The sequence below is a fragment of the Mixophyes fleayi genome, chromosome 4, assembly GCF_038048845.1.
Source record: "Mixophyes fleayi isolate aMixFle1 chromosome 4, aMixFle1.hap1, whole genome shotgun sequence".
Classification (NCBI taxonomy): domain Eukaryota; kingdom Metazoa; phylum Chordata; class Amphibia; order Anura; family Limnodynastidae; genus Mixophyes; species Mixophyes fleayi.
In genome coordinates this window covers 163,174,086-163,187,390 of record NC_134405.1, presented here as the reverse complement: position 1 = coordinate 163,187,390, position 13,305 = coordinate 163,174,086, and the positions used below count along the sequence as shown (strand labels likewise).

The 13,305-nt window shown below is 41.5% G+C and overlaps 1 protein-coding gene across 1 annotated transcript in view; it reads right to left on the bottom strand.

Annotated features, from left to right (window-relative positions):
* GSAP (gamma-secretase activating protein) overlaps window positions 1-12,447 on the bottom strand; it is a 70,433-nt gene extending 57,986 nt beyond the window's left edge. The window contains exons 1-2 of the mRNA XM_075208742.1: window positions 12,149-12,447; window positions 5,225-5,301 (exon numbers count right to left, since the gene is read on the bottom strand). Of these exons, the coding sequence (XP_075064843.1) occupies window positions 5,225-5,301; window positions 12,149-12,224 (153 nt within the window). The 5' untranslated portion in view covers window positions 12,225-12,447. The remainder of the gene's footprint in view (window positions 1-5,224; window positions 5,302-12,148) is intronic.
* Window positions 12,448-13,305: the final 858 nt, after the last annotated feature.

Sequence of the window (13,305 nt, the reverse complement as noted above, 5' to 3'; positions counted from 1 at the left end):
TCTGGCCCAATGCTACCCACTTCACGCTGGCTGGCCACCCACGGGTGCCTTCCTATGCCAGGGAAGTCTACCCAGCACCTTCTAGGATTCGTATGGTCACTCAGGCAAAATGCAGTTATAAACATACAACAGTATATTTATTGTCATACAAACAACACTAGAATCTTATGTACACACAGTAAATAAATGCCAGGCAGATTTACCACATTATCTGTCCATTACCCCAATAACTTAAGGAGATATAGTCACCTGGCTGTCCAGACTTCACGACCCATGGATCCCTCTCAGCTGCATATATAGAGACTAGTTAGAAAACGATAATTCAAAACTAGATGCACCTTCATGAATGAAATCCCAGCATGAACCCCCCCTCCCCCTTGGAGTTGTTCCTTATATCCCAGGTCTAATTTCCACAGTCTTTCCCCTCCCTGGGCAAACCCCTGGGTCTATTCTCCTTAACCATTGGTCAGTGCTGGACTAGGGGGGTTGGACAGGGGAGTGAAGATGAGCTGTCCTTCCAGAGAACCTCCCCTGTTAGATGGCCTGTCTGGACTAGACACTAATTAGTTTTCCTACTCCAGCACATGGCAACCTGATCCCTGCCCACAATCCCCCTGCCTTCACTTTAAAGACAATGAATAGCAACCTTACTGCAAGTCATCAATATACAATACACAATATACATATGTACACTGAACTACAATGTCCCCTTAGCCACATGTTATTGGACAATGCAGTTGTAGTCTTGTGAGCTAGGGTACAAAGCATGTGCTATAAAAAGTACTATAATCCACATTGTGTGAGAAATGAGACACCGAATGCTCACAGGGTTATCCCACTCATTTCGTCACAAGCCTGTAGACTGCATTGGAACCCCCTATCAGCCTCTGCGAGGGACTCGCCTAGTAGGGCCTTCAGCAGAGTAATTGCAGTTAACACTGCCAACTGGAGGTTAAGTTAACTGAGCGCTCTCACTGCCTGGGACAGGACTCATCCAGTGTTGTAGCGGTGCCAAGCAACAGACAGGGCATACAACACGCGGTGGTCAATCCTAAGAGCTGCCCATTCCTCACCGACAGGGCACCATCCGACAATCTGTCCCTGTATCCCTCACCAGCAGCAGAACAAGATGGCTGCCATTGCAACTAAGGCTGCCGACGTCGATTAGGGGATTCCAAAGCCTCCTGTTGGCATCACAGTCATTCATATCAGAACTCCATGCTTCCCATGCCATATGCTACAGACATCGCTATGGCTTTCTTTCTTCTGACTGCTTCCAGGGATTTCCTGTGCTGTACATCGCTCTTGTGAGCCACTGTTTGGCCCTACCTTCACCTATTGCAGTATCTACTCTTCTGCCCATCAAGGAGCCTCTCTGGACCCATCCAGCAGCACCTAAAATACTGTTACATGCCTCCATTCAATTGCTGACAGGCTGCCCAGTGCCAACTGTTTACCACATACCTAGTACTGTGTTCTCACCTTCAAAGCCACAGTTTAGAAACTTGACAAGGAACACCACTACCCCATAGTCTTGATACCGCTTTCATCCATCTGCAATGGCTCCCTGTGGAATTCTGCTCCCCAGCTCCTGGGCATTCTCCTAGCTACTCTGTGACCCTTTACTCTCATATAACCACTTTGTCCATCACTAAGGACTTTCCAATTTAATGCTCAATGGCTATATCTAAAAAGGGTGATAACTCAGAGATCACGCGTCATTTTACCAAACAGGATAACGCATCCTCACACCCTGATCCACCGTCGCCACAACAGAAGTCAATGGAGCCAGACGATACTCCTCCCCCAACTTGTTTCACCAAGGATGACATTCTTGCACTGACTAGCCTCATCACTGCCTTTAAGCAATCTCAGCTTGAAAAAGTAGTCTCTTCTATCAAGGTGGATATCTTAGCACTGGCTACTCGCACTACTAAACTGGAATTTTGCCAGGAACAATACCACAGATTCCAACCAGAAACAAATAATGATCTAGATCATTTCAACAATGAATTGGAGGAGCTCAACAAAAATGAGTACCAGGAGAATTGTGAGTAGTGCAATCATTTCCGCATTCAGAACATCAAGAAATCTATTAACCAGGACAACCTTGAAATGTTTCTCCGGGGCCTATTTTCAGCATAATCTCCATTGGGAGGGTTCACTGTGCGCTCCGTGCAAAGCCCAGGAACACCGAGCCTTCACATGTCATAGGTCTTGTTAGTTACAAGGACCGCATAATGAACACAGTTCGGGGTAAACTATACTTTTTTGACAATATAAAATTGCAATTCTATTTAGACCTTGCCCCAGTGACCAAAGCCAAGAGATCTAAGGAAGGCTCTATGTGACAAAGGAATCCGCTGATCTTCAGACAGTCTTCATTAAAGATTCCAGGGAGGGCAAAAACCTTTTCACAAATTTTCGGAAATCAAGTCTTCCTCTGCGCACCCCAGACCACCCCCAGGACACCTGATTTCACTCCCCAACCTTTTTAAATAAGTTGTCTGATTTTAGTGTAGTTTTGAGCTAAAAGGTCAATAATAGCAAATCTGAGGTATTGCCCTTACACCTACCTAACCACTTGAAAAAAGTTCCTCAAGTTGAATCTTGACTTCCAGTGGAGGACTGACTGACTTAAGTACCTTTGAGTCAAAATGAAAAAATCCTATAGCCAACTGTATCAGACCAATTTTCCTAAGGTTAGTCACAAAATTGAACAAGGACATCCTCCACTGGAAGAAACAATTTATTTTGTGGCTAGATATGGTTCATGCAATCAAGATGAACATCTTGCCTAAAAATCTATCTGTTCCAGATCCAGCCTGTGCCGCATTGGACAGTTGCTACCCTCCAAGCTACTTGTCACAAATTTATTTGGCACTATAAAAGAAATCTAGACTAAGTAGATCTTCTGGCCAGGGCTTTGGTCTCTTGGGGTGTTGGGTTGCCGTTGTTCTGCAGATGTTATATGCCATCCAGTTGAGTCAAATTATCGGCCTGGCATGCCAAGCCACATATTAAACGTTGTGTTTATTTGGAGAACAAACTTCTCAACACAAATTCACTGGAGTTTATACCCTGGGTAACAAAACCGCTTAGGCCACTCTCCAATTGCTCTGTTCCCACCATAAAACTTATTCTTTTCACCAATGACTATGTAAATAGAAGTCTTTGCCTATCTAACACTCACTCCAATCTGGGATCACCCTCTTTCCCTCCGGTCAACTGGTGGGCTGCAGGTATTTCACCATATTGTAGGCAAATTTGGCCCAAGTTATTCACAGACATCCAAGAAAAAAAAGAAAACAATATAAAATTTTATAATTTCCTCCAAATAAACCATTTTGCCCAGACTTCGCTTAAAGCCGCACCTAAACGTTGGCTTTCCCCAGATGAACGCATATGTACGTACAATTTTGACTATAGAGGCGCCATCTCCCTTCTTTAACACTCTGTCTTAGCACCACCCCAATTGCTGCCTTACACACGTGTCAGAGTGGGAGGCTGATCTGAGTTCCTCCCTTGGGGAGGAGACATGGGACAAAATTCACACTAGAATTTCAAAATGTTCTGTTAGAGTTGCCATTAAGGAAAATGCCTATTAGAGTCTTACAAGGTGGTATATGGTCCTGATTAGTCTACAGAGAGTCAGCTGGAAGAGTCTATTTTTGAAACTGTCCAATAGAAAAAAGTGAGAAGAGTGCGGGGGGAGCTTAGTTCACTGTCGGTGAGTGGGTGTCACATCAAGCACAACTGACACTGGCCTATGCCAATATCCGTTTAAGCCAAAGGGCTAAGAGTTGTGGGAGGAAAAGTATTCTGTTTTATTGGAGGTGGATACTCCCACATTACATAAATTCAAAAATTGATTGTAATTGTCTTTTTCTTATTTTTTTAAAGAGTTTAATCTTACTTTAAAATCAATACTATGGCTGGTAAACTGTTAAAGGGGATGTTAAGCTAAAACTAAAAATGAACTGTACTACCAATGGGAAACGACAGTATTCACCACCTCCTGCCTCCCCAAATCCTGCAACAGTCAAGAGGGTTAGTGCACTCCCAGTGATTTTCTCACACTAGCATGGGGGAAATCATTTAATAGTGGGTGGGAGATATTAATTTGTTGGGTGTGGGAAATATATTTAAAGGTGAGGGGCCATTTAATTTAATAGTGGTAACATGGTGGTGCCTATTAACGGAAGGTGGGATAACAGGGCTATTACTTTAATGCTGGAGTGGTGTGGGGCTGAGTTTGGGAAGGAGAAAGGCTATTTATTAAATGTGAATGGTGTCATATATAATATGGGATTAACCTAGTGCAGGCTTATTTCTTCACCAATTACTGTTATGGGAGGAAATATGGGTGACTGTCCCACTCAGTCAGAAGGGAGGAATGTCCTGCTCCACACTGCTCTGCAAGGGTGAACTGCATGCACAAAACAGTAGCGCACACATCATTGCCCATGTATTTGAAGTGCATTTGTAGGTTAATGATGTCCATACAGCCCCCTCTATTAGCAGTACATATGCAGAGAAGTGCTTTATCATCCAATGATTAAGGCTCTATTCAGTTCAATAAAAGCAATACTACTCCGAATAAATAGGGGCACTAAATGTAAATGGACACTGACATTAGCAGAGTTCCATAAACTTACTGAACAGAGTTTTGCAAGTGCCTGCCTTCAACTATCTTCCGATCAGTGTTGCAATCACAATTAATCCATTATGCTCCCACCATTCATGAACTGCATACAGGGGAGCATTGTACATGTACAGGGCCACCATCAGGGGGACCGCTTGACTCCCATCCCTCTGCGATGCAGTGCCACACACTGGTTGGCTGGGAGCGCCCTGCGCAGTGATGCCAGTCAATCAGTGACTGGGAGCTGCCACATCATGTCAACAACAAGTTCAAGTTAATTGGGGAATTTACTGTTATATAGGAGGATGGGAGCAAAGCATGCACTGTGATGGGGGGGGGGGGGGGGGGTAGGAGGCATGTACTCTAATGAGTTGGGGGGGAAGGGTGCCAGATTAATTAGTACTGGGTCCCACAATTTCTAATGGTAGCCCTGTACACGTATGCAACATGCCTCTATAGTAAAAAAAAAAAAAAAGTTGATACATCCAGTCAAATTATACTTTTGCATCTGGCAACAAGTATCCTGCATTATTTTGTAACATTCCTATTATAGCTACAATGATACAGAAAAATAAGTACCTTCCAAGTGTAGAGGACACTTCCATTTTTCTCCACATTAATAATTAGGAGCGTTCTTGTGCTCCTCTCTAGGGTATCTGAAATTTGAAATTTTAAACATTGTAAATAACGACAACAACAAGGAAATTATAAACACTGTTCACCAATGTGAAAAAGCTGATGCATGAGCCAAAAATAAGAGCTAACCCTATTCTGTTTTGGATTCTATACTCTGTTAAACAATTCTAATTATCTAGTTGCATTAATTTTAAGTATCCTGACTGCCAGGTTCATGCTACAATGTGGCCATGTGTGATCAAACAAGACATGCTGCCCTTGGAACTAGGCCCGAGCGTCCAGATCGCAGATCGATTACTTCATTCGGCACGTTTTTTTAATGCCCGATAAGATTACTTTTAACGGAATCATTCTCAGGCAAGCAAATAAAAGTATATTCCAGTCATTAAAAAATAAGCCAATCTTAACCAAGCACCTACTAGATATAGAAAATAAAATATTGATGTAGTTATGTACATGTCACTTCCTAAATCAGTCCAATGCACTCAGTGTTGTGTATGCGCACAGGTGCGGGGTTGGGAGGGGTAACAGAAGCTCTTGCATATCAAGTGATGAGGTGTAGAGAAATTATCTTACAAAGAGCACTACATACAACTATAAACTGGTCTCCTTGGCTCTTCATGAATAGGCACAGACAGAGAAATTTGCCTCCCACACCATGTAACTATTAGGGGATGTTATCCACGCTTGCAATAAGCCAGACAATTTGGCAGAACGTGAAATGTAAGCTACGTAGAAACTTAATCCGTATTTTGTATTGAATAGCATTGGTATATTTTAAACTCATTTATTTTCCTTTGAGCTCTGAGGAAGAACCGTTGCTCACAGATCTGAGAGATGGATTTAAACAAAGGGCCTGTATGACATTTAGGAGTTCTCCTCAGACCCCAAATCTGCAAAAAATACAAATAGCCACAAAATGTGGTGGAAGGCTCAGCATCTAGAGAAAGAATTAAGGTGGGGGATTCTCTACTAGCGTAAATAATATGTACCAGGTCATTGGTGCATCTTATGTTGTCCCTTGGTAGTCGCCAGGGGATGAATCACACTTGATTAAAATGTTTTCATATAGTTTCACAATATTCTTAAGAAGGAAATGAAGCTTGAATAATTGGCTAATAATTGAATATTAATAGTACTGCCTCAAGTGCTTGTTTGGAAATTGAGTCCCATTTTATTGGCATCTAAAATCTTGGTAAGAGGTTCACATATTCTTCATGCAAAAAAAGGAAACAGTTTAAGGAAGTTTTTTATGGCTTTAAAATGCTGCAAATTATTGGTGGTCTGCATGGTAGACCTTTCTACATTTATATATAACTGTGTTTAAATCCCCTGCAAATTAGTAATCCTCTTAGGATAGAGTACCAGCTTGGCTTAGAATTTGTTTTGGTCCTGGTTGAGGGCACAGATATTGATTAGTGCACACAAGAAGTTATTCAGTCTACCCACCAGAATTAGCTACATTCCTTCACTATTCCTCAAGACGGAATTCTATTTCTTCTTCTTCTTCTTCTTCTGCATGGCATCACATGCATGGAAAACAGAAAATTATTTGGATATTTAATATCACTATGAATAGCGAAGGAAAGTAGCCAATTCTGGTGGCTAGGTTGAATAACTATGGATTTTGGATTGTAATAAATTTGTAAGAGAGTGTATGTGGACGAGTGTTAATCTTCATAAAAGACTTGATCAGTGTGATCAGTGTTTTTATTTAACAGCATTTTTTCCTGGTGCACTACAGGTCCCAACAGTCCATCAATGACAGGGCATTTCTGGTAATTGTAGTTCTACAACATAGCAGCAAAAGCTATCCAGCTACTAGCCATTTCAGTCACATTATTTTCAAACAAAACACCAAAAATGCCTCAGAAAAATCATACATTTTATGTGAAGAGCAGGGCTCCAATTCAATCAAACACATGGGAAAGTGAATGGGAATATCCATAAGAGGAAATAAGCACGAGTGACTCCACTCTGTAAACAGAACAGTCCTTTTTCATTTCATTGCTGGAATTTCCCTTTTGCAGAAGTGATTTCTTTGTGCTAATGTTTTATTATGATATAGTGTTCCAAAGACCTAAAGTAAAAATGTACACATGCAATTGATAATTATCTCCACTGAAAACAAATGAACAATCTACGTATGCTTTGAAATACAGGAGGATGGCCAATTTATAAGACAAGAAAGATTGCCAGAAATCTCAGATTCAGCAGTAAAAATTGGCAGCCAATAGGCTGTTATGATGGATCCCCTCTGGCCAATCACACTGGTCAGAGCTGCTGGGTAGCAGGCAGAGCGGTGATGCTGGGAAGCTGGGTCCAAACCTCAGACAGCCAGAAACGGACTAGATTTTGAGTCTAATCTGTAAATCACAAGATTTTTAGCATGGAAGACGTTTTCAAGCATGTCTTTGAAGCAAATGATGTTTATTTGCAGTGACACTAATTAAAAGGTACCAGTGATCAGGTCAGATGGAACAAGAATGATGACACATTTCAGTGTACAAGGTCTCTTTTTATACAGTTTGGACACAGCCTCACAGGGTAAGCCAGCCCTCTGATGTCAGAGTTATTTTTAGTATCAGGATACGATGTACGTTTCCCAAACATGGATTTACATGCAATGCAAAGCTAGCAATATTTACACTACTCTGTTATGTGCCAAAACTTGATGCTTGCATTATCTGAGATGCAGCCACACCAGACAGCCAGGTAGCAGCCCCCTGCTGGGTATACAGGCTAAACAGGTTTTTGTCACTTCACATACAGACTTTCTTAGTATTTCCTGCCATCAACAAATAGACATCCTCTAGCAAAGTTACAAACCCAAATAATGACACTTCCATACAAAAACACATACAATGTATCACTTCTATACAATGTAACACGATAAGTACATTTCAAATTATACATTTCTACAATAAATTATTTCTACATGATCCAGCCACAAATAAGCCGATCCATTCACACCCCTGTTAAAAATAAAGTCACACACAGCCTCTGTAGATGCAGCTACCACCCCACTCAGCAACAGGCAGCCTCGTGATTGGCTGCCTGTTGCTTTTCAATAACTGGACTGCCACCCTCCCCACAACAGACGCCCTCACAAAAAAAAGAAAATGTCTTTTTTTTTTTTTTTTTTTACTCCTGGCTATCCTGGGCCTATTTCTGTGGAGAGGCCTGGAGCTTCAGCCCTATTAGGCCCATTGTTAATCCAGCCCTGCCCAGAAGTCACATTGATTAGTGAGTTTTATTTGTTGCAACACCGCTATACTTTACATTGTGTCAGAACAGGCATGAGGAGTAATAAAAATGTACTGTTTATCCCATACTTGCCAACTCTCCCGATATGTCCGGGAGACTCCCGAAATCCGGGTTGGTCCCCCGGACTCCAGGGAGAGCAGGCAAGTCTCTCGCATCCTGCAATTCCCTGGCCAAAATAACGTGATTATTTTGCGTCATTTTGGCCCCCCGGCGACAAAACATAATTGCCGCCAGGGGGGGCACAAAATGACACGAATGACCGCCTTCCCCCCTCCCCCCTCCCCCCCGCCCTCTATTCACGCCCCTCTCCCGGACTGCACTGCCTGAAAGTAGGCAAGTATGGTTTATTCAGAAAATGTCTTAAAGTGAAGGAATGGTATTTTATACACTGAAATTCTGAAATATTTTTGCCATCGTTTACCCTAGTTCTTAAAATATACACTTATTTTCAGTATTTGCATGTTTTAAATAAACCATGCAAACATTCAAATAAAAAAAGAAAGGCTTATAACCACAGACCTATACTACAATCTTGTTTTCCACATAGGACATATCTTCTTGCCTTCATGTTCAATCTAGCATTTACAATTAACACTCATGTGCACAGAGGGCCCATTCTTTAGACAAAACAATGACCTATTTTTAGCTGCATGGTTAGATATACACTGCACCAAATTATGGTCTTATGAAAAGTCCTTGTGTATACAACCCTAACGAAGACTTAAATCTATTTATTTACTTGTGATATGTGTTGTTAGCATGGAATTGCCAAATATAATGTGTGAATGACAGTGGAACATATTATATATGTAATATTTAGTATGGCTGTAATGTTAAACCACACATATAATTGACATACCCTAATTATACAGCAAAAGAAACAGTTGGAGTTGCATTATGTAGTAATGGGGCTCTATAGAATGCTAAATCATAGCTCAAGCTCCACTTCAATCAAATCACAAAGATGATGAGAAAGGGGTGTCAGAAACTTGAAAGCAGGGGCTTAGCCTTTTGTTTTTCTTAAAATTATGCCAGGTAGATTCATAATTGGAGGTTAGCACTTCTGCCTCACAGCACTGGGGATAGGAGTTCAATTCCCGACCAAGGCCTTATCTGTGTGGAGTTTGTATGTTCTCACTGTGTTTGCGTGGGTCTCCTCCGGGTGCTCCGGTTTCCTCCCACACTCCAAAAAACATACAAGTAGTTTAATTGGCTGCTATCAAATTGACCCTCGTCTCTCTGTGTATGTGTGTATGTTAGAGAATTTAGACTGTAAGCTCCAATGGGGCAGGGACTGATGCGAGTGAGTTCTCTGTACAGCGCTGCGGAATTAGTGGCGTATATATAAATAGCGGATGATGATGACAACTATAACATTATACTTATTTTTCCTGTCTTGTAATGCAGTAATTGTATTGAGATATTGGTATTTTGCAAAAGATCATCTACACACAGAGAATCCCATGTTAATTAGCCTTTGTTTTGGGCAGCAGGGAATGTGTTAACATTCCAAGTGAGCTGAGAATTGGGGTAGGCCAACAGGCAGCTGTGGTAAGAGATTATGATAAGCTATTACAGTGAGACACCGAAGGCAAGAAGAGCTGCCGCAGGACAGAGCTGACTAGGAATCTTTGCCTTGAGTCATTGTTCAACTGACCCATAATTGTGCTTATGTGGACATCAACATCTCTGTGGACTGCACTTTCTTTGTGTACCTGCCAAAAGCAGGACAACATCGAACTCAGTCACTCGGTTAGAAACGCGTACAATATAGCTCTGTACCCGGGATTGCACAACAAAGAGACTGAGACAAAGCCACTAGTGAGCTATACAAGTGTGTAGTATGATAGCAACAAGTTTACAAAATCAGGGCTACCATTGTGTACTGTGTGTTTTGTATATATAAAAAATTGGTGTCTTTAACCCAATATTTGTCTAGGCAATTCATTTAACCCAAATCGAGGTACCATTACCCAGTATCCTCACACCCACCTGATTGTAGTATGTAGCATTCTAATATCCTGTCAGCATTTAGGCTAAGTCTAGGCCATCTTCTGCTACTTAATTTAAAACAGTAGAAAATGCTTTACAATTAATTCAGTTGAGAGATGTTAATGGAAATAAAGGAATCTATAAAGCTGTAACAATTAATGAGTTTACACAGTCCTGATACTATGACACTTAACTGCTAAATGCTTTCTCCTCCAGCAGGAGAAAATTATTTAAAAGGCATCTTAGTTCAATAGATGCTCCATGAAAATACATGCATCATGCTTTATTCTTAATTTTTCATACCAAGATGCCTAAACACACCTGCTGGCAATATTTTTCTTTAATAGGTTAGATTAAGACAACAATTATTTTCTTTATAGATATGGTCTAATCCAGGGTTGCCCAGCATGCCTGTAAATGTGGCCCAGCAGGAGTTTTGGTTGTGGCAAGGGGCAGGGCTGTTAATGAAAAAAAAAATCCTGCAAAAAAAGAAAAAGATAATAAAATACTTTACCTTGTGGTCACGCGGTCCCTCCCTGGTCTCCTCCTCAGTGCGGCGCTCGCAGTGAATGTCGGGCGTGACATCATCATGTCCGACATCCGTTGCGGAGCACATCACATAGGAGTCACCCGCGCGAACTATCAGCAGCAGTGAAACGGAAAAAACAAGAGAAGAGGATCAGAGAACAAGCCGATTAAAAGGTAAGTTAAGGGGGTTTTATTTGTTTTTTTTTATTATTTCAAGGGACGCTGACCAGTGCATAAACTCACCTGGTCCTGGAGCATCACAGACCTTATCTTCCTGTCTTAATGACTGCTGTATTGAAGCCCTTCATAAAATGTTGTAACAATATCACTTGATGTTTGACAGCAGCCATTAGCATGTCATTGAAGCACTGAGCAACAAGGAGCATTAGCAATGTTTTCTATGTTTTTTTTGGATGATCAGCTATCATTAGTGCTAGTGTATTTTATGTGCGGCCCAAAACAACTTGTCACCTTCCAATGTGGCCTAGGGAAGCTAAAAGGTTGGACACCCCTGGTCTAATCTATAAATGATCTCTGTGGTTACATCACCATTTTTAAAGGGTTCCTAGGTCAGCCACAGTAAAATGCATGTGCAGCATGGCTCCTCTGCAGTTAGTTCAGTTTCTCTCTTGCTCAGACAGGTCTTGTTCAGGTTTTTAAAATAGCCCTCCCGAATAAGTTACTGACATTTATTTATAACTATAAAGTTTAGATTCAATATTATATAAATCGCCCAGTAGATGGACTAAGAAATAAAGGAGAAATATTACCGACTACCAAACCTATCATTAAGTTGTGACAATTAGTAAGGCTACTGAAATATAAAACACGATCATTAACTAATGCGTTAAAGGAGCATACTCAAACTAACCATTAGTAGTACTTATTCAGTTTGAGCAATGCTATTGAATTGTCGGAGGTGGTTTATAGACAATGACACACAAGTAGTATTTACATCGTCATTTTAACTACTTCTTCGTTGTAAAGACTTGTAACATTGTTATTATACATACGATCATCAATTAACTCGTGTCCTAGCAGAAAATACAGTACACATAAGCAAAAGACGAATATATTTACCCGAACTTCCTTGAGTCAAAATCCATGGCATAACATCTCTATGCAGGTTAAAAGTGGCATGAAAATCGAGCAGCATCTTGACACCTTCAGTAACCTTCTCTTTCCAGATTTTAAATGAAATCCATGTGAATGGACACAATTACATAGCCGAGCCAGCTGAAGAGAGCCTGTTCCATATATATATAAATATTAGCCTGCACAGAAATGGAAAACCCTAAATCCTTCTGAGACAACAAAACCACTTAGACCACCAGTGGCAGCACACAGCGCTTCTCTGTACACTTAAGGCTGCTACTTCAGGCTCCGCCCTCTACATTTCCGCAGGCAAATCGGAGCTCACTATAACGCCAGCGCTCGATGCTATTTGTTGTGACAGACGTCAGTCAGCGGCTGCTTGACATGACGGTGTTGCAGACTGTAGCAGACGCTTCTAGGAGTGCTGAAGAAACGTGACCATAAGGGGTTTCCCGTGACGTCACGTGATCTTGTCACGCTCAGAAGGAACTGAGAAATAGGCTCAGCAGCAGCAATAAGTGTAAGACTTACCCCGTGTGGGGTTTCCCTTGCCACGGAGAGAGCCGAAAGACACGCTCTCCAATGCATTATTATTAGTAAGGGGAGCTATTTTTAATGTTGATTAAAGATTGATTTTTAATAAGCCCAATATAATGTCGGAGATATTTTTGTATATTAGCCCCCTGTTCTGAAATCTCATTTGCAAACCATGGTTTATTTAGTGAGTGTGTGACCAAATGGGCTTACTTTGCCACCCGGTCTGTAGGGGAAACAGAGGAAGGTCCTTCCGGCACAGTTTATCTTGGTTTCCTTCTCACCGTTAGTAACCGACCATTACTGACCAGCCCTACTGGTGTCAACTTGCCACCATACACTCGCCGACTGGGAATGCCAACTGCACAATAGTTGTAGGTGGATTCGGCTGCCACCACTGGGCTCCTTTGCAGCACCCAGGACCAGAGCGGATTTAGACCTCATAAGGCCCTAGGCAAGATACTGGTCTGGCGCCGCCGCCCCCCCAGTGAAACAATCCATAGGAATGCATTTTTTAGATTATATTAACTGTTAATACCTACTAGAGAAGATAGTGCAGACAATGATATACCAATAAATATTAACTTTTAATTGAATCCTTACATAAA